General features: G+C 40.7%; 1 protein-coding gene and 1 long non-coding RNA gene across 4 annotated transcripts in view; both read left to right on the top strand.

The window, feature by feature from the left end:
- Positions 1 to 10,265, top strand: part of LOC308311303 (tetraspanin-8-like) — a 48,370-nt gene extending 38,105 nt beyond the window's left edge. Inside the window, exons 1-10 of one of the 2 annotated variants that reach the window (XM_080757969.1) lie at positions 33 to 2,501; positions 2,673 to 2,747; positions 2,919 to 2,981; positions 5,110 to 5,226; positions 6,478 to 6,552; positions 7,780 to 7,878; positions 8,091 to 8,234; positions 9,153 to 9,200; positions 9,334 to 9,417; positions 9,531 to 10,265. In XM_080757969.1, the coding sequence (XP_080614095.1) occupies positions 2,484 to 2,501; positions 2,673 to 2,747; positions 2,919 to 2,981; positions 5,110 to 5,226; positions 6,478 to 6,552; positions 7,780 to 7,878; positions 8,091 to 8,234; positions 9,153 to 9,200; positions 9,334 to 9,417; positions 9,531 to 9,632 (825 nt within the window). In that variant the 5' untranslated portion in view covers positions 33 to 2,483 and the 3' untranslated portion in view covers positions 9,633 to 10,265. Of the gene's footprint in view, positions 1 to 32; positions 2,502 to 2,672; positions 2,748 to 2,918; positions 2,982 to 5,109; positions 5,227 to 6,477; positions 6,553 to 7,779; positions 7,879 to 8,090; positions 8,235 to 9,152; positions 9,201 to 9,333; positions 9,418 to 9,530 lie in introns of those variants that run through there. The other variant, XM_080757970.1, reaches the window with a different exon arrangement.
- A 341-nt stretch (positions 10,266 to 10,606) lies between these two features.
- LOC308310515 overlaps positions 10,607 to 20,397 on the top strand; it is a 47,366-nt gene continuing 37,575 nt past the window's right edge. For both annotated transcript variants that reach the window (XR_013963501.1, XR_013963502.1), the window contains exons 1-3: positions 10,607 to 10,704; positions 12,057 to 12,163; positions 14,252 to 14,311. This is a non-coding gene — a long non-coding RNA (uncharacterized lncRNA). The remainder of the gene's footprint in view (positions 10,705 to 12,056; positions 12,164 to 14,251; positions 14,312 to 20,397) is intronic.

Here is a 20,397-nt window from a genome sequence, read left to right as displayed (position 1 = left end):
CTCTGTCTCTCTGCACACCAGAGATTACAAGTCTATTGCTAATTCTATTAACAACCCACAGCAGCTGGGAATTCTGCTATTCTTTGAGTGTGTGCGTGCGTGTGCGTAAAGGAGATTTAAAGTTCATTATGATCAGAGAGCGCTGAGTGATGAATCGTGTGTGTGCAAGCAGATGCATACACAATACTAAAACATCATGACAACCCATTTATCAGCTTAAATTTCATACTGTTGTATTTCCAAAATGTGTGTTATTTTTTTGTTTCATCACTTCCAATTTCCCTTTTCCTGTATGAGTGCACTTGTGATTAGATTTTAAAAATCCTGAAAATGTATTTGTCTTTTCATTAAAGATCTGGATCGAGAGACAACAAAGCTCCTGATATAGAACAAACACTATAGTGATTGCTATCAGAATATAGAGCTATTTAACACACATTTCAACGAGAGGAATGCCACTGTACTTAATTAACTAACTGGTACAATATAATTCACAACTAGAAAGGTGGTGGAACACCATGTTTGGGCAAATCAACTATGACGTATCTATGTTGTATGACTCCGTATTTGGACCACCAGTAAAATAGCTTCTATAGCGAGGTTAATCAAAGTGGGTGCCCTGATGCAAGTCCAGGCGTGCCGCAAAATACTTTGATAATATTTGCAATCACTTCAGTTTACCATTTAGACTCTCTATACTTAATCAAATGGACTTGAGTTGCACTGCACTTTGTGAGTTCTTTTTCTATCACAAATATCACAAACTCACGCCGCGTTGTGAGCTTGTAGATCAGCTATTTTTGGGATGATTGAGTTCAAAACGTCAAAGGTATAGAGTTCTTTTAAATATGTCCTAATTAAATCTCACGGATCCCCCGTGACAATGGTGTATCTTATGGAGAAAGACTTATTACGTACCGTAATAAATGTAAGGTGCTACAAAGCAACAATGTCATTCAGGGGTTATTTAGAGGGGGTGACCACCTGAGCCAAAAATATTTGAGAACCACTGTTCTATAGACTTCAAAGCAATTGTTCTCTAATATTGTTTCAGAGGAAACGAAAGGAGAGAGGAGAGGAGCTCGGGTACTGTCAGGATCTGTCTTTCACGAGTCACACCCACATTCCTTTCTGGTTCACTTATCCTGTGTTGATAGTGTTCACCTGTGTCCTGTTAGCAGCTGTCTGTATAAAAGCCCTGCTGTTCTCTGTAAGGCCGTTATCAGATAGATTGTCTGTTGTTTATGTAGACGAGTTATGTCGGTTGATCAGTGGTGGAAAAAGTACTTTTTTACTTAGAAGTCTCTGAGATGTAGTAGAAGTAAAAGTATAGGAACATTGGAATAAATACTCCAGTAAAGTAAAAGTAAGCGAGGAAAGAGGAATGTGTTATGTACTAATTAGAGACGTGGAGCATTTATAGTATAGGATTCCCAAAAAATGTCAAAACTTTCAATTAAAGAATCTTTGAAAATAGACTATCTACATAGCTCACAGCGCGACGAGTTGTGACCAAGTTGATCGTCTTTTGAATAGCAGAAGTATAATGGGGTTAAAGTGGTTCAACTGATTTTGATGCTACAGTATAGTAACACATTTAGGGAACCCCCTGGAAGCCCCTCAAGGACCGGCCTGTCCTTGGTGAGAGGTACACTGAGGGAAGGGGTGGAGGGGTTGCTCTACAGGTGAAATCCTCCATGGGGTTGGGTGAGAGTCGGGACCGCGGGAGGGCTGTCTTATTGGTTTCATTTCCTATATATTTGTTTCCTTTCCGAGTTGACCTTGTATCAACTCTTGTGTTTAGTGTTTTATTGTTTTTATCTCTTTTTTACTTGCTTATGTTATATGTAATGTGACTTCAGAGTAGCACTATAAATTCCAGGTATTATTATTATTATTGCATGCATGCATGCTTGTTAACGTTGTTCGTTTCATTTCCTAGCCTAGGGGAGATCTTTAAGGGACGGTGGGTGTACACTACAGTATGTGAGCGTGCGTGCGTGCAGTAATATTCTTATTCATATAGTTTTTCGACCACATGGAGCCCTTAAGGCAGGTGTGTCCAAACTTTTTTCAAAGGGGGCCATATTAGAAAATATTAAAACACCCAAGGGCCAACTACATCTCCTCAACTGACATAATGTGCCTTTAGACTATAACAAAGTCATATACTGTACATGCATCTCATTTAAATGATTCTATGTAACTATCATCATCAATATGGTCTTTTGTTACAGTAGGTGTGCTGTGAACAATACACAAAAATAACTCAGACTTTTTTCATCCTTATATTCTGGGAAATGCCCAGGTTAATAAAATGCAATTATGTGCCTCATCCTCCGTCACCACAGCCGCAAGGCAAGGCAAGGCAAAGCTCACACACACTCTCTCCCTGAGAGATTTCACAATTCTGTGACTTCCCGCTCAGGGAGAGAGAGTGTGTGTCGGAAGTCTTCCCCTCTCTGCAGCATCTGTGGCTTTATATGGTACTGAGCTCAAAGGTAGCCACTGTGCACACCCCTTTTTTTTTTCAGCTCCACCTATAAATTATTTTAATCGCATTGTCTGTTTAGTCAGTCATTTAATGCTGTCTGATAGATGTCATGCTAATTAAGCTAGTTCATTGAAGTGTTCAGCCTGTTTTTAATAGCATCTTTTATTGTGACGTTAAGGAATTATATTTGACAATGGACAAGCCCTACAGCACTCTGAAATCAGCCCTTATTCTGTTCTGTCTGCTACTAGGAGTAAGTAACATGATTATGATTATTATTATTATTATTAGTAGTAGTAGTAGTAGTAGTAGGCCGTAGTGCACTGTAAAATCCTACAGGTTAATTGTGTACAAAAGTAACCACATTTCTAGTGTGTTTTAGTCTATGCATAATGTATTATTTCAAATATTTTCATGATTGTAGACTGCTGGCTGTGCGTTGCTGGTACTTGGACTGCTGGCTAACAACTTCCTCAACTCTCATAATGTAAGTATCTGTCTATCTGTGTTTCTCTGTCTGTCGGCTCGTCCAGGGGCGCAGGGATATATTTGGGGGTATCCTATACCGTATTATTGAAACAATTGCGTTCAAATCAATTCAGCAGCTCCAGCACCAGAGACTGTATAATTTCACTTTTGACAAAGGCAAGTGTGTGTGTGTGTGTGTGTGTGTGTGGGGGGGGGGGTGTTACATAATGCTGTATTCCAGTAAGGAGTCTGTTTACATTCCAGTTTGGCTGAGATCCAGAAATCGTTCTATACAGCTTCAGAAAGCTCTCACATGCACGCACGCGCACACACACCGCAGTAGCAAAGACAGCGGCCATTTAAGGAAAATTAAATAATGTTGAACAGATGTTTCAGGCACACCTTTTTACTCTAGTCAAATAGGCAAAGTAAAATCCTCAGTGTTCATTTAACCCTCTGGAGTGTAGGAATCAATAATCCATGGTCCGCTCTGTTTTCCCCCTCAAATCTATTCGCCAAAAATAGCAGTGGCAGCCATTTTGTGGTGCCACATATTTATGCCCATTATTTTGTAGTTGTTTTTCACAGAATCAAATCACCAGGAGCCTGGATGGCTTGGTTCCAGGCTTAAAATAATTAATATCAATATGTTCGGAAATCTCTATTCTATGGGAAAGATTGATGGGCTTTCAATTTGTGGAACCATTAAATGGCCGCCACTGCTATGCCCTATTAGGTTTCTTAACCACTTAAACCCTGCCATCCCAACATTGGAGATTATATAGTATCTGTATATAAAGTAGGCTATTTATAAAATAGCAGATCTGCAAGCTGGCTATGGTCCATACTGTGTGTTGGGGTATATAGAGGTGCAGACTGAGACGTGTGTGTCATGTGTGCGTGCGTGCATGTGCACGTGCGCACAGAGCAATCATGGAACATACAGTGCACAGTCTGCTGATGAGCGATAAAGTACCTCAATTTGATTTATAATATGGAAGCCAGCTGCCCAATGCTTTTGTGTCACGGTGAATAGATAGGCTACTATACTGTTGCATGTCATCCCTCAACCCAACCTGGTCGCAGGCCAACCATAAAAATGGTACGGTTAGAATAACAACTATAGTTTTCGTTCCAATCTCTGTTCTATACTCTGGTGGCAGAGCTGCATCAAAAGGGAGTTCAGTTACTGTTTCACAAATCTGGGAACCCATCAGCAGGGAATTTGCCTCTGGGGGCACCGCCCAATTCCCTGCTGTGTAGAGACCGGATGCCGTTCACTCTGCTTTAGCCCTCCTCTTCCGTTGGTGCTCTCCTCTGTTTTCCCTTTTCATTCCTAATAACAACAATCCTACACCTTGTAATAAGAGCTGACTGATTCAGCTGCAGAGCTGCTGGGATAAGGAGAACTTGACGGGTGAAGAACAGACTTCGAGACTCAGACGGTTTAGCAATGTTTAAAGGAATACATTTGTTTGTTTCACAGATAAAATGTGTCAGTGCATTTATATTAGCCAATTGCAATTAGATAGCTGAATTCACGATCAATTTTCTTTATTGTTACATCTTATATGGGTGCGTAAGAGTCACATTAATTTGTTATGGTTATATGTAGCAGCAATAACAGGTTAAAGGGCCATTTCACCGCTAAGAACAATAATGAAGTCTGTGTGTTGACTAGGGTTTGTTGAATTCCTACAATGGATTGTAGGAATTCCTACAATGACCATAATGCTTTGATGCACTATCCTCTATGAACTGTACCATTTTGTCCACCGGGGGAGTTAAGTCTCTCTCCACCTGTCCCCATCTCCCCACCTGAGCCCATCTGTCCATCCTTCTCTGTGGTCTCAGGCACATCTTCGCGCACAGCCGCGTCAGAAGAACCTGACGCCCGACGTCAACCCCGGCTTTTTAGACAGCTGGTGGATGGAAAAGAAGCTCCACCTCTGTCCGTCGCGTCAGTCAGCTTCTTTTCCATCCACCAGTTGTCTAAAAAGCCGGGGTTGACGTCGGGCATCAGTTTCTTCTGACACGGCTGTGCGCGAAGGTGTGCCTGCGGGGTCTGTCTGTCTGTCTCAGATATATTTTAGATATGTTATATATGTTAATTTGTTCTATACTGTGAAACATTATTTTATGATTAGGTGCAGTCTGTGTCTGTAGGCGTGGTGTGGCTCTACATCCTGGCAGGAAGCTGTTTCCTTCTGTCCTGTTTGGGAGTGTGTGGAGCGTACAAGGAGAAGAAACTCCTTCTACGTCTGGTACAATATATTATATAATACTCTATGGATGCGTGCGTGTGAACTTTATTATAGTTTTGTGGGCCAAATTACAAGTAGGCCTACAGTATATTATAATTTGACATTGTGAGGACAATTGTCCTGTTTTTTACAAGAGAAATGGTTGTTTTATGCTTAGAAAATGATCTGTAGACTTTCAATTAAAATTAGGAAATGATTCAGGTTGGTATTATAGGGTAAGGCATTTAGGTTTAGGAGGCCAGTAGCATGCTTGTCTCAAAGATTAAACCACGCATGAAGTATACAAACGGCTTGTACAGCAAAATTATGGTTAGTTGCAGTGGAGGAAAAAGTAAAAAATATATAATTAATATATATATATATAGCTGCAAGCAGCGATAATGGTGGCCAAGCAGGAAGGCAATTAGCAAATACCGGTAGCCTATATAGATGCAAGCAGCGATAAGACGGGGTCAACCCGTGTGAACTGTGAATGGCCCCTTTAGGCTGCTCAACGATGCCACTTTAGGTCACGCAGCGGTACAGACATGCAAACAATGAGGTGGCCACCTAATAAAATAATTAAAGGTACTTACTGTTAGTAAACGTATCAATATCATATTAGAAATAGTATACAAATACGAGTTTGGCATTCAATTTACTTGACATATACAAAAGTATACCAAAAGAAAAAAGTACTCTTATGCACTGCAGAATGTTTCATAAGTTTTATAATGTATACAATGTATAGAAATCCTTTGAAAATAGCAGATCTATAAGCTAGTATACATAGTGACTAAAGTTTTCAAATATCCTAGGAGTAAAAAGTACAATATTTGCCTCTGAGATGTTAGTGTAGTAGAAGTAAAAGTAGCCTACAGAAAATTGCAAATACTACAGTATCGGTACCTGCGAGTGCCAGTTGTCCTGCCACGGACCGCCCTAGGGCCCTCCCAGCCGCCGGTCTCTCTGTCTCAGGGATCTGTGGCTGTGCCCGGTGGGGTGGGGGAGCTTCCGAAGGCGGCTCCGGAGAGCTCTCAAACCGGTGCCACTGGAGCGTGCACTGGAAATGGCAGATCTACAAGGTTAAGGTTAAAAATGGCAAAGAACAGAAATTGATAAAATGCCATTCATAAAATCTGCATCCTAAAAGTCTGTGCATGAGTGCGTGTGTGCGTGCATGCATGTATCTCCATTGTTGTTAGAAACCAGACGCAGACAATTAAGCCAAGCATAACAGGAAACCATTCCTTTGTTTATGTAACTTGGCAGTTCCTTGGAGCAATGCTGGGAGGATCATTCAGTTTGTTTATCTTTGGGATGCACGGGATAACCGCCAGCGCACAGGTAGGCTACGTTATTTGTCAAGGGTTTCCAACAAACTTTACAGCCCAATATATATTAAGCTCTATTTAAAGCAGTGAAAATAGCTGATGTACAGTACATGGCTCATGATGATGTGTTGTATCTAGCCCAAATTTATGTTGTATCGCGACTTAGCTTGTATTTCTTTCTGGGATATCTTTCTATCAATCTATCTATATCTATATATCAGTTAAGGAACACGAAGGGTTGTTAATGTATTTAACTAACTAATTAAACACTCTAACTGTCCCCCAATACCAAAATCACAAATTTGCATGGCTCAACTTAAATGTTAGCAAATCCACCATTATTCATTAATGGATACATTATTTTCTAAATAATTATATGAATTCAAAGCACAATTATTATTATTTGTCCAATTTTGTATTTTGAGCTGGAAAAGTATACAACGAATTCCCAATTCCCAATAAAACTTAAATTCCCAAGTTTATATCTAGGCTAATATTATCAAGGATGGTGGATGTGGAACCTCTTGATTCAAGTACCGGTAGTCTCATAATAGACTGCCATTCATTCTGGTCTGTTTCATGCTCTTGATTGCCATCTGCTGGTGAAACAGAATCTCAATGTGGCACATTTGTCCATAGGATACAGGTCCAGTGGGCACCTAAACATTATGGGCAGCACAACGTTAAATTAGCTGCTTTTGTTTTTCTTCCAAAATGTACAAAAATAAAGCATAAACTTGAACATGCATGAACAGGTACATAATTTGCAGACATGAGGCCGATTCTACAAATGCCTTCTGCGTTCTCAGTTGTACGTTTTTCAAAAAGAAATATTTTCAATATTTAAAAATAAATAGCAGACGTCCAAGCTCGCAGCGTGGCACAAAGTGACGTGCTGTGAGCTTGGATATATCTACATTTTTTTTAATAACCAACGACGGTTTTAATCTGTTAAACTTGCCCTGGCTTCAACTAAGTTGTTTATACACAATATAGCCTACAGCCAAAATGGCTGTCTATCCATGGGTTTTGTAACATCTGCAGCATGCATCAAATGCAGACCCCCCCCCCCCATTTATAAAATAATATATAAATAAAAAATGCAATATAAATCAATACAGAAGACTGGTGCCATGCACTGTTTCGGTTACACTTTTCATATAATATCCTTCATTTTGATCACATATCTTACCTTGTGGTGAACAGGAAGGCGGTCTAACATGTCATTTCCCGTCCACAGATAAAGGAAGGGCTGAGTGGAAGTTCTAGGCCAGATGTGGTCAGAGCCATCATGGCAAACGAACAGCAGAGGACCAATCTGAAGGTTTTAGAGGCAAAGGTGACACCTGACGGACACGCACAGCACACACGGACACGCACAGCACACACGCACACACACACACACACACACTCGCACACGCACACGCACACGCACACGCACACACGAGACACTTACTACTACCATATGGGCTTGCCAATTAACATTTGAAACATTACATTGTGGGACACATTGCACTGTGTGTGAGACGTGTGTGTGTGTGTGTGTTGTAGCTTGGCTGCTGTGGTCTGACTGGTCCCAGTGACTGGGAGACAGATGGAGGGCACGTATCAGACAGCTGTCTGTGTCCCAGTGAAGAGCAGCAGGACACACTGCACTGCGCCAACACCACCTACAAGACCTACTCACGATATCTGGTAAAATAAATACAATAAACCACCTACATGTCCAAGACCTACAGTATACTCACATGTGGTGAATACACAGTAAATGGCACACCAGTGGAGTCACTCCACTGCTGAACTATTTACTGTGTATTGGAGTGAGTGTAGTAGTCTACTTGCCAGCCCATCGAGCCCCATTGTGAACCCAGACATGTTGAGTACACCAAGGTTTTATGTTAGAAATGTGGAGTATGGGTCCCGAGTCGACTCCCCAGCATATAGAAAGTGAAACACTTGGGGTTTCTATACGTGTCTAATAACATCATCACATCTGTGATGACGGCTATGGCCGTTTTTAAGCCTGAGGAGTGTTTTTTGTGCAAAATAAACTAATGCTTGGAATGGATTCAGCATCATGAAAACCCCCTAGTTTGACACGTCACATGATGAGTCACATACTATGCCAATTATGAAAATTGCTCAACATATGCAAGTTAGCATCCGGCATTTTCTACATGCTGGGGACCCAATTATGCAACATTTCTAACATAAAGCTTTGGTGTACTCAACATGCCTGGGTTCACATTCATGGTAAGTGGACTATAGTGACAGGGGGGGAAGTCAGAGGTCAATCCACAGGTTGGGATTCTGGAGGGAGAAGTCTAGCATGCCTGGAACTTTGGCTATAGTGTCGTATAGGGAACAACATAGGTATACATTCGGACAGTATACTATACATTAGACACAACATAAATTCAGACAGGGGACTATAGCCTACATTAGACACAACATAAAGTGTACATTAGACAGTAGACACAACATAAATTCAGACAGTGGACTATACATTAGACGGATACAACATCCATTAAAATGTTTTTCCAGTATTTGGAATGAAATGTATGTCCAATATTTGGCCTTGTTGTTGAGGAGTGTGTTGTTGTTTGTTTGTAGTTTAACGGCAGAGAGGAAATAACGCACACAGTCAGCATCTATAAAGAGGTAACGTCAAACGCACGCACGCAGTGCCACACACGCACGCACGCATGCAGACACACGCTGCATGCACACACTAATATTCAAGTAGATGTGAATTCATTCACGTGTGTGTGTGTGTGTGTGTGTGTGTGTGTAGCCTTGTGGTCCAGTACTACTTGACTTTGTGGATCGGGGGATCAAAGTCATCTTAGGAATCACCTTTGGATTTGCTATCACTGCGGTAACTATAACATTTATCGATCTATCTATATGTAATAAGCAGGATGAGGACATGACTGTCTCACTGACTGTACACTCACTGTGTGTGTGTGTGTATGTGTGTGTGTGTTACAGATAGTGGGTGTCATGCTGTCCCTGTCTCTCATCTACAGTATGGGGGCAACAGAGCAGCAGAGTGGATCAAACTCTAACATTCCGTTCCATAGATTTGTATAGACAGATAGACTGACTGACTGACTGACTGACTGTTTTTAGTGTTCATGTTTGACAACAACAAAATCAAGGTTTTTGGATAAAAAATATCAGTGACAGTCAGTCGTGGAAAGTAACTAAGTAACTAAGATTATATTCCATCAAGTACTGTAGCCTACTTAAGTTCAATATTGCGGTACTTCTACTTTACTTGAGTAAAGAGCTCACAATGTTTGAGTTTGTGAGCCACATTTTTGAAACCTTTGAAAAAAGCAGAGACAGTCTACATTCTACAATGTCTACATATAATGGGAACCTTACTTTTGTACTTTTACTCAAGTCAAATTTTAAATATAACACTTTTTTTAACTTTAACTTTTTTACCTTATACTATACTATGGCTATTTGAAATTTGATTTTGAAAAATGTTAATTTATTTTCATAGTTTGAACACCTTTGCCTTATAATGACCAGGTTGAAAGTTGTTAAGTTTCCTAATAATGACGTATGCACATCACTTTTTTGCTCTTGTTATGATGATGATGATGATGATGATGATTGTTGTTTTTGTTGTAGTAGAGTACTTGCACTGATGTGTGTTTGTTTGATTTAAACCTGCACTATGTTTTTAATGAATAAAATGTAATTTTGTCAGAGTTCAAATGCCAGTGTTATCTGCTTTGGCATCACGTCCACGTCTAGATAGATAGATAGATAGATAGATAGAGTATTAAAGTGTCCTACATCATAAGATGCCCAGCCCGCACGGGCTTACAAGACACTCACAAAATGGTACATATATAATAATACATATACACAAATAGACAGTTACTCATGGATACATACATACTTTCTCTATAAGAAGGGTAAAGCAGCAGTGTTCTGTATCGTGTGTGTAATGTTAACTAGATACCAGTAGATGGCACCAGAGTCCATGTGACTGTTCCCAGCTGCTGCTGATCACAGTTCACACCGCTGCCTGCAATCAGAGTTCCAACACGGAACTGTTGCGTCGGCGACATGAACATTTTACCTCCAACAAACAAGTTCCATCAACAATTTACACTGCTGAACAGTAGCCTACAGTACAGTGTAAGTACACTACACATATTGTAGCCTACATGCTAATGCTTTATGGACAAAGCTTCCGTTTACATATTACTCTTGTCTTGCGTCAATAAGTTGCGTGCTTCGAGGTTCTAGCTACTGAGGTTCATATTTATGCATGGGCACAATAACGTGAATAAAGCGTATTAGGCCTGGCTGCTATTTTTATTTTTGTATTTATTTGAATTGGCTTACTGCAAGTTATACCGCGGACTCTTTCGGCGGACGATAGCCTGGTATAAAATTATCTCCAGGGCCAAAGAGAACAGGTTTCTCCTTACCGTTTACTAACATCACACACCATGAGAGGCAGGGGCATGCACAGTTCTGTACTAGGCCATATATTTAACCAGTGGAAGTGGTTCCTGCTCAAATCCTTTCATGTCGGACCCCCAACTTGCTTATGTATTGGACCACACTTATGGGTCCGTTTGGTTCCATTTGGACACTACAGTAGCAGTGTAGACCTGATACTGTTAAGCCAATGATGTAAAACACTATGTTCATTGTTAATTGATTTCCAATAAAAAAATAAACATTGCATTAACATTGCATAAACCAGGGATAGTTTTCCAGTGGCATGATGATTTGTCATCCCTTTAATGTGGGCATATACATTAAAACTTTCTAATCATTTTGAAGACACAAATATTTATTTGTTAACCTTACCACAGTTAAAAATTCTGCTGTCACAAATTAACCCTGTGTATAATAATCAAAATAGCAGCAAATCTACAAATCTTTTAAATGTTTTTTTTTTTTTTTTTTTTTTTGGCTTTCACCTTTATTTTATATTTTGTATGGAGGGACAGACAGTAGGCTGACAGGAAATGGGGAGATAGATGGGGGGAAGACATGCAGTAAAGGCCGTTGGGATCGGGAGTCGAGCCTGCGGCACACTGCCAGACTGGGTTGCCAGCCAAGGTGCCTGGCTGGACCACTGAGCCATGGCCATGAGCTTTTAGATCTGCTATTTTTGCCAAATTGTGACACCAGTGTTTAACATGGTTAAAGCTGCAAGCTGGAACGTATCCGCAAAGCTATGCGTTGAGCTTGTATATCTGCTATTTTCACTAGTTTGGGTAACAGGCAAACGTCTCAATTCTCTTTTGGGTCTTGAACTAAAATGTAAATTAATCAATATATAAACGAATAAAATGTGTACGCCGTATTCAAGAGTAGCGAGCCCTCCTTTTTAGAAGGAAATAACCCCCTGTCATGACCTTTGAATGTTAAAGAACGATAGTCTTATGGTGATTTTAATTGTGTCTCTAATGCAGACAGTCATGGGGTTTCTATACGTGACTAGTTTCTGTTTGTATGTTTTCTTTTCAGATGCAGCACATGTGAGTCAGAGAGAGAGAGAGAGAGCGCCCACATACAACTTCCTGCGTGCAACTGGAAGTGACATTCAGGTTCATGGAAATGCCACAGCTCCTCCTTCCCTGGTATGTAAAGCGTGTGTGTGTGTGTGTGTGTGTGTGTGTGTATGTATATGGATATTGCTGACTGCTTAAATGCAATGAAACTATGAGTCACACGCACACACACTCACAGGGGCGGTCCTGAGCAATCTGGCACCCAAAGCTGGATTTTTCGCGGTGCCCACCACCCTGGGCAGACATTGGGGAGGCACTGGGGAGGCACTGGGGGGACACTGGGGGGCACTGGGCAGACATTGGGGAGGCACTGGGGAGTCACTGGGGGGGGGGGGGCACTGGGGAGGCACTGTGGAGGTACTAGGGGGACACTGGGCACTGGGGAGGCACTGGGGGGACACTGGGCACTGGGGGGACACTGGGGGGGCACTGGGGAGACACTGGGGAGGCACTGGGGGGGCACTGGGGAGACACTGGGGAGTCACTGGGGGGACACTGGGCAGACATTGGGGAGGCACTGGGGGGGGGGGCACTGGGGAGGCACTGTGGAGGTACTAGGGGGACACTGGGCACTGGCGAGACACTGGGGAGGCACTGGGGAGTCACTAGGGAGGCCCAGTTCAATTATGATTATTTCGTCATGGCAGTCACAGCCTGAAAAGGTTGAGAACCACTGATCTAGTTGACAGGTGTGTGAGACGAGGTCTCCAACAGCTCCTCATTCTGGACCGATAAAGGACAGCTGGTTTGGTATGCGGTTAACCAATCACATCTGAAAGGACTGAAAGAACTATGTCACACACTTCATAATATAATTTATATCTATACTATATCTGTTCACTGTTTTCACTCTCTTCTCTGAGTGGTTAGATAGATTGTGTTGTGTTGTATTGTGTGTGTGTGTGTGTACTGTGTGCCCGTACTGTACTATACGTGTGAGGGCCAATTGTCCCCACATGTATAGTCGCTTGAGAAACACATATTGTCAGTGACATGACAATTTTGGTCCTGCAGTCCTCGCAAGTGAAAATGTTGTTTCATGACTTGCACTCAAACACATACTCTCTCTTGCACACACCATACTACGTCGCCAGAACAGTGATGTGCGCACACATGCATGCACGCACACGCGCACAGTGTGACCACAAGTGAGAACAGAGATGGAAATAAAGACACAGAAGGCCACATGCGAGAAAGATTTTCTGCTGATTTCCATTAGAGAACTATTGGCCATTGTTGTGAGCTTGTACTGTAGATTGCAGATTTGAGAAATTTCTAATTTTTAAAAACTTGAATCAAATCCATGTCGTTACAACGGACGGGGACGTGCATGTGCACGTTCGCTTCGTTGTTTTGTGGTGACGATGTCTGCCTGTCGCAGCAAAAATGGCCGTTTTTAGCCCAAGGAGTGTATTTTGTGCAAAACTAATGCTTGGAATGGATTCAGAATCATGAAAACCCCCTAGTTTGACATGTCACATGCTACTTAAAGCAAAAGGAAAGTTTGACATTTTTGCCTGCCATAGGATGTTAATGGTAGGGTCACAAGAAACCCCTATACAAAATAATGCCCAATACATTCAGCCGGTCAGAAAGTGGATTCATGAATGTATATAGACAATATTGTAGGCCAATAAAAAAGACTATATACGAAATTTCCCACCCGTTCACCTCGGCTGCCGGACTATATAGCAAGGATCAGAATATAGCTTTAGGTATTAGTTTTAACCAAAACAATCATACCTGTGTGAAATGAGGGGGCTAATATATTAAAGTCTAACTCATGTTGATTAGGTGATATGTAATGGTGATATAAAACAAACGGTGCCAACACAAACATTAAATGCCATTGACAATAAAGAGAATATGACGTAATGAGGGACAATAATATGACGCTGAAGTTTTCCCTTCATTGTCAATGGCGTTTTTTAAAACAAACTAAACTAAAAACAAACATCAAACCTGTATATAGGAGGGGAAATAAATATCCCTTTAAGTAATTTATTGCCCATATATGGAGATTCCTGATCAGTAGCCTATAGCATACTATAGCATAATTATAGTAGCATATATGGAGAGTCCATTTTATGACCAATTATGGAGTATATGCCCATATTGAGCATGATACTTACTGGTACTGCTGGTTTTGTCTTCCAGCTGGCCCACAGGTCCTTGAAAAGAGAAGACAACGTGTGTCGGACTCGTGTCAAAGGAAAGGTAAGATGCCTTGCAGCCTTGCTTTTATTAAAGTTCTAAACAGATAAGTGCCATTGCGGAGGTGTTCTGGGGCAGCCAGGAGGTTGGGTATGTTAGTGAAAGTGTTACCTTGTACTGTTAACTTGTACTGTACCAGTACTGTATCTTGTATTATCTTGTACAGCAGTACTAGTGGTTCTCAAACTTAACCCTAAACCTAACCTCAGTAAAACCTTGCCTAAACCTAACCGTAACCCAAACCCTAACCTCAGTAAACTATGCCTGCCCGGGAGCCAATTAGTAAGGCAGGTCTAACCCAGAACGCTGGTGGGATTCATAATCACGTGTCAAGGTCCCTCACATTTATATTTTGAGCTGTTGAGCAGCAGTCCCCCTCCCCCATTTGAAAATGTTCTGTATCAGTGACCCAAATAAGATTTGTATTAACATTTTTCAATATTGTTCCAAAAATGTCAAACCTTTTCGTTCGTTCTTTCTTTTTTTTTGTTGCTGATCTACATACTCACAATGTGCCCACAATGCAACACATTGTGAACTTGGAGATCGGCTATTTTCAAATTGGGGTTGTTCACAATGTGCATTGTGTAAAAGAGAACAAACCAGAGACTGATGGATGGCATGCACGTTATAATTATGTAATCATGTCGGTAAAAGTTTTGACCAAAAATACTGTCCAATAGTGGTTCTCAAAGTTGGGTCCGGGGACCTCCATGCAGGGCTCCTTGAGGTAGTTCCAGCGGATCCCCATCCAAATGCTCTATTAGCATTTTACACTTCTTATTTCGTGCATCGACGGGAACCCTTTCTTTTTTTAAAGGAAAACCTGTGAAGTTGTAACAGAAAAAATTACAAAACACAAGTGACGTTCTGACAACTGGATTCTTTGACTCAGAGAAATACTGTAGGCCTATATTTCACAGAAAATCAGGGGCATTGTGAACTTCCGTTTGGCTTCTTGTAGTACTGTGCATTCTCTGTTGTAGTACTGTACATTCATTTTTCTCAAGTAGCTACAGTATAGTAAAATTCATGCTACTGTAACTTACTGTACAGTATAAGTTACTGTACAGCGCGCGTGCATGGGTGCGTGAGTGTGTGAAAAGGTGAATACCCATGTGTAAACCCCCCTCAAACTGCAGGGATAGTTAATGCTACATACTGTATAGGGATACAGACAACACTTTCTTGGCAGTGTGTGTGTGTGTGTGTGTGTGTGTGTGTGTGTGTGTGTGTGACTGTGTGTGGTTAATGGACAAGCTTCTACTCAGTATGTGGTAGGGGGAGGGACTTACGGTAAAACCAGACTGTCAGCCATTTACCTGAAATGACAGGAAGTGACATCACGATTGTGTGTGTGGGGGGTTCAATTCAAAGGGGGATTTATTGGCATGAGAACACGTATGTTTACATTGCAAAAGTGGAACAATCTATCTTATAAAACCATAAGAATTGTGTATTTGCTGGATAAACGTTTAAAACAAATGGCAGCAATATTTCAATCTTTTGCATTCATTTGGTATTATGAAACCTTTCACTGTCTGTCTGTCTGCCTGCCTGCCTGTCTGCCTGCCTGTAACTCTTTCTTATAAAGAAAACAATAGAGCACTGTTGGTGTCAACACAAACTGAATAGCATTGTGCTGTATAATGTTTTAGCATTGCAGTTTTTGTTTTGTTTTGATGTTAATTGATTTGCATGTGGTCCCTGGGCCACCAGTTGTTCATGTATGTTTTAGAATGTGTAGCTTTGAATACATTTTTCATTTCTCTCAATGAACTTGCTAATAGACACACAGCAGAACAAGAACAACAACGCTTTACAAAGTCAAGTCAAATAAGTTTTATTTCATATACCTATAATACAAAAACAATGCCTCACATCATTCACACAGCCAGTAAAAAGATGGTGAACACAACATTCACAAAAAGAGTGAGAGAAACTTCTTCAAAGTCTTCACTATGTATGAGTCTGGTGGGCAGATGTGTACAACCATTATTCCTTATTTTTTAAACATATGTTTATTAATTTTCTTATTCTTATTTTCTGCAAATATTGAAATAAAATCTTTATAGAAATAATTATCAATAGGTCCATGAATACAGAAAACAAAGACAAAAGCAGTTTGTACTTTTACTCAAGTACATTTTGAATTCCGGACTTTTACTTGTAACAGAGTATTTCTATATATATATATATATATATATATTTTTTTTTTATTAGATGCAATTGTGAACAATAGCCAAGTAATACATAGTAAATATATATCCATTGGCCAATCAAATGGTTCACTGCAGCTCAACAGTCAGTGTGAGGGGTGGTCAGGAGATGTCTGTGAGCTCTGCGTTTATATTGCAGTATTGATACCTTTACTTAAGTAAAACAGTACAGTACTTTTTCCTCCACTGCCCCATTATACAGTACTTCCATGAACCCCCACAGACCCACATTGATTTCCATGTACCCCTCCACATGCCATTTTCTCCCACCACCAAATCCCACCATTTACTTTTTTTTTTTTTTAAGATATTTCTTTGCGGCTTACGCCTTTTATTGGTTTTTTTGAAGGGACAGACAGTAGGCTGACAGGAAACGGGAGAGAGATGGGGGATGACATGCAGTAAAGGCCGTGTCGGGCTCGGGAGTCGAACCCGCGGCACACTGCGACTGGATTACCAGTCGGGTGCCCAGACGGTTACGCAACCGCCTGGGCCTACTATAACATTGTTATTTACTGTAACTTTAACATTAACTGTGACAAATTAAATATTAATATTAACTATAACATTGTTATTAACTGTAACATACACAAACTGTGACAAATTAAAGGAAAAATAAATGAGTGGAGAAACATTATAAATGCCTATGCTTCCATACAGGCCTAGCCTACTGCATGATTCGATTAAGCAATTGACCTTGATCTTGAATCAAGATGGCAAGAGAAAATATCTAAGTGATAATAAAAGAGGGTTTGTTATCAGGGTATACGGAAGGCAGAAGTTTGCATTCACAGACTGCTCGGCTGACCAGTGTTTTAATAGGAACAGTGACTAAAGTGACATTATTAAATTGGGGCCGGATATTTGGGGTTGAGAGAACACCGTTGATGACCGCGATGCTGATGCATTAATGTGATATGTAAGGAAAAACAGAGGAGCGACTTGTCCACAGCTGACTGAGACTGTCAATATACAGGACATGATGATCAGAGTGTGTCAACATCAGATCGTCAACTATACATAGACATGTAGAGTTGCAGTGTGTAAAACTCCTCGTGAGAAAGACAAATGCACATTTGAGAGTTCAGTGGTGCAAAAAGCCATAGGAACTGGTTTTCAGCGATGTGGAAAGAAGTGAGATGGTCAGATGACTGAGATGAGTCATTCTTGAACATAATTCTGAAGTATGGGCAAGTAAACAAAGTCGTTTGCACACCTGATCAAGGTTCAACGACGGGTGCTTTGGCGGAGCAGTCGCAAACAAATCTATTCAGGCATCTATTCAATAGTTGCCTGAGGAAGGTCTTTCACCAAAAGGTTGCTACTAAATTCTTCTTTGTTCTTACACCTCATACTAACACACTTTGTGTTGGTTTCTCCTTTAATGTGTCACCCACAAAATACAGAAGTATCATCATCATAACCTTATACAGATTTACCCCAGAACAGCATAGATAAAGATATATCTTATATACAAGTGAAAAGGTGTACCCATACTCATTCTTCATGCTCTATCTCCGACCGAACCACACTTTTACCACACATCTCTATATGCAAAATAAATTCGCCACCCTCCCCGAACTGACATAGCCTATTTTTTAGCCGTTCAAGTTTCTTATTTACTCTGCAAATATTACTTTTATGAAAATCACGATCGAGCCAGCAGATAAACGGGTGCCACAACACGCCGAGAAACAAGGAATTTAACCACGCTACTTGCATACACTGCAACTCGCTTACAATTCGCAAACCTGGCAACACTGCCTGCCTCTTACGTCACCAGCTCTGCTCCTCCTGGCCTCCGTAGTCCGTCGCGCTCACAATCTGTCGCAGCCATCTTGCTTTTCTTTTGGATGGGCGAGTGGACATTTAATGCTAATAAATTAATTATAGGTCCAGCAAGCAAATCATGATGGTCTGATTGTGCTCAATAGGTCACAATAACATTCCGAAATTAGGTGTTGTGTTTTGTATGGCATTTTCCCCAGTAGTAGTTGCATATCTATCTCAGCTTTTGCCTGATAGCACACATGCTAACGTCAGCAGCCATAGCAACATACAGTGTGCGCAGACATAACATGAGTTGTTTACAACACAAACACACGGCCTTTTCACCACGCAATACACACAACAGCTCGGGAGTTATTAAACCGAACGTGGACGCTGTTTCAGTGTTACATTTGCTGCGCATATCGGAATAATTGTAACGGCATGCATGATAAATGTAACAACGCTAAAAAACACCATTAAACATATCGTTTTCACCTTAAAGCTATTACATTTCATTGAAGCAACTCCTTAGCATTGTTTTCATACCATGGATGTGATAAGATAATGTATCAAACATAAGGGAAATATTAAATAGGATCGGGTGTACCAGTTTGGCCATTTCTTTTTTTTCAATGGGGCAATACATTGATTAAACAAACGTTTGATTGATTGAGTTGTACAACGTTATACAACCCTAAACTAATTTTAGAATACACTACACAATACAATACAATTTTAGAACATATTTTGCACGTTCCATTTTTTTACTCAGAGATCCCTTTAGCTACACATGTAATATTTCCAGGCAACGGACCTACACATGTCAGCTACCATAAACCACTTCAAGTTATTAGGACGAAATAACTGACAGGAGTGACGGTGCTGTGCTGTGAGTAAACTAATAGGGGAGAGCCGCCAAGGATGTAACATTTTGCACGTTTCATTCTTTTACTCAGAGATCCGTTTAGCTACACATGTAATATTTTCAGGCAACGGACCTACACATGTCAGCTACCATAAACCACTTCAAGTTATTTTTTTGATAAAACAGGTCGGGAGTTATTCAACCGAACGTGGACGCTGTTTCAGTGTTACATTTGCTGCGCATATCGGATCAATTGTAACGGCATGCATGATAAATGTAACAACGCTAAAAAACACCATTAAACATATCGTTCTCAGCTTAAAGCAATTACATTTCATTGAAGCAACTCCTTAGCATTGTTTTTATACCATGGATGTGATAAGAAAATGTATCAAACATAAGGGAAATATTAAATAGTATCGGGTGTACCAGTACCAGTTTGGCCATTTCTTTTTTTTCAATGGGGCAATACATTGATTAAACAAACGTTTGATTGATTGAGTTGTACAACGTTATACAACCCTAAACTAATTTCAGAATACACTACACGATACAATACCATTTCAGAACATATAATATTGGCCAATATGTCAAATATGTAAATATTACATATAATGGCATTGAATGGAAGCGGACCATTTGTAACACATGTTACAAATGACCCGCTTTTGCAAGTTTTCTTTGCAGTTGCTTACAGACCAGAATGAACGTGAATTCCGTCTAAACACGATGCAAACTAATGAAGAACATAAGCATGAACACATCCATGTGGATTTTTATTCACCAACACCAAAGACAAAAATTGTACCACACATATACTCCAGGTGTAAAATTAGACGCATTTTGAAGGTAAACACTTCAAACTTCAAACTCCTGGCCACGTAGAGTACGTTGCTGTACACATACTGACGCGATGGCGTCATGGTGGCGTTGACCAATCAAGATATAACGTCCATGTTACAACCGTGAAGCGTTACAACCTTGGCGGCTCTCCCCTACATTTGTTACTAACATTAGGTTGTGGCGAAGTAGACACGTGGCCAGCAGATACTGTGTTTTGGACAAACAGGCTAGGTATTGGTGTTGATTTGGGTCAACTGGACAAACAGCGTGGTGTTGTTTTGTGTCTGTGTTTGTGTTGGAGCGCCTCAGTGTGGCCGTACAGGTCATGTGCAACCTCTTCCACAGAGAGATGGAGACACTAAATCTCAGCTGGACAAACATGTTTGCATGCA

This window comes from Protomyctophum bolini (genome assembly GCF_963924005.1).
Source record: "Protomyctophum bolini genome assembly, chromosome: 23".
Lineage (NCBI taxonomy): Eukaryota > Metazoa > Chordata > Actinopteri > Myctophiformes > Myctophidae > Protomyctophum > Protomyctophum bolini.
This window is presented reverse-complemented; position numbering and strand designations above follow the sequence as displayed.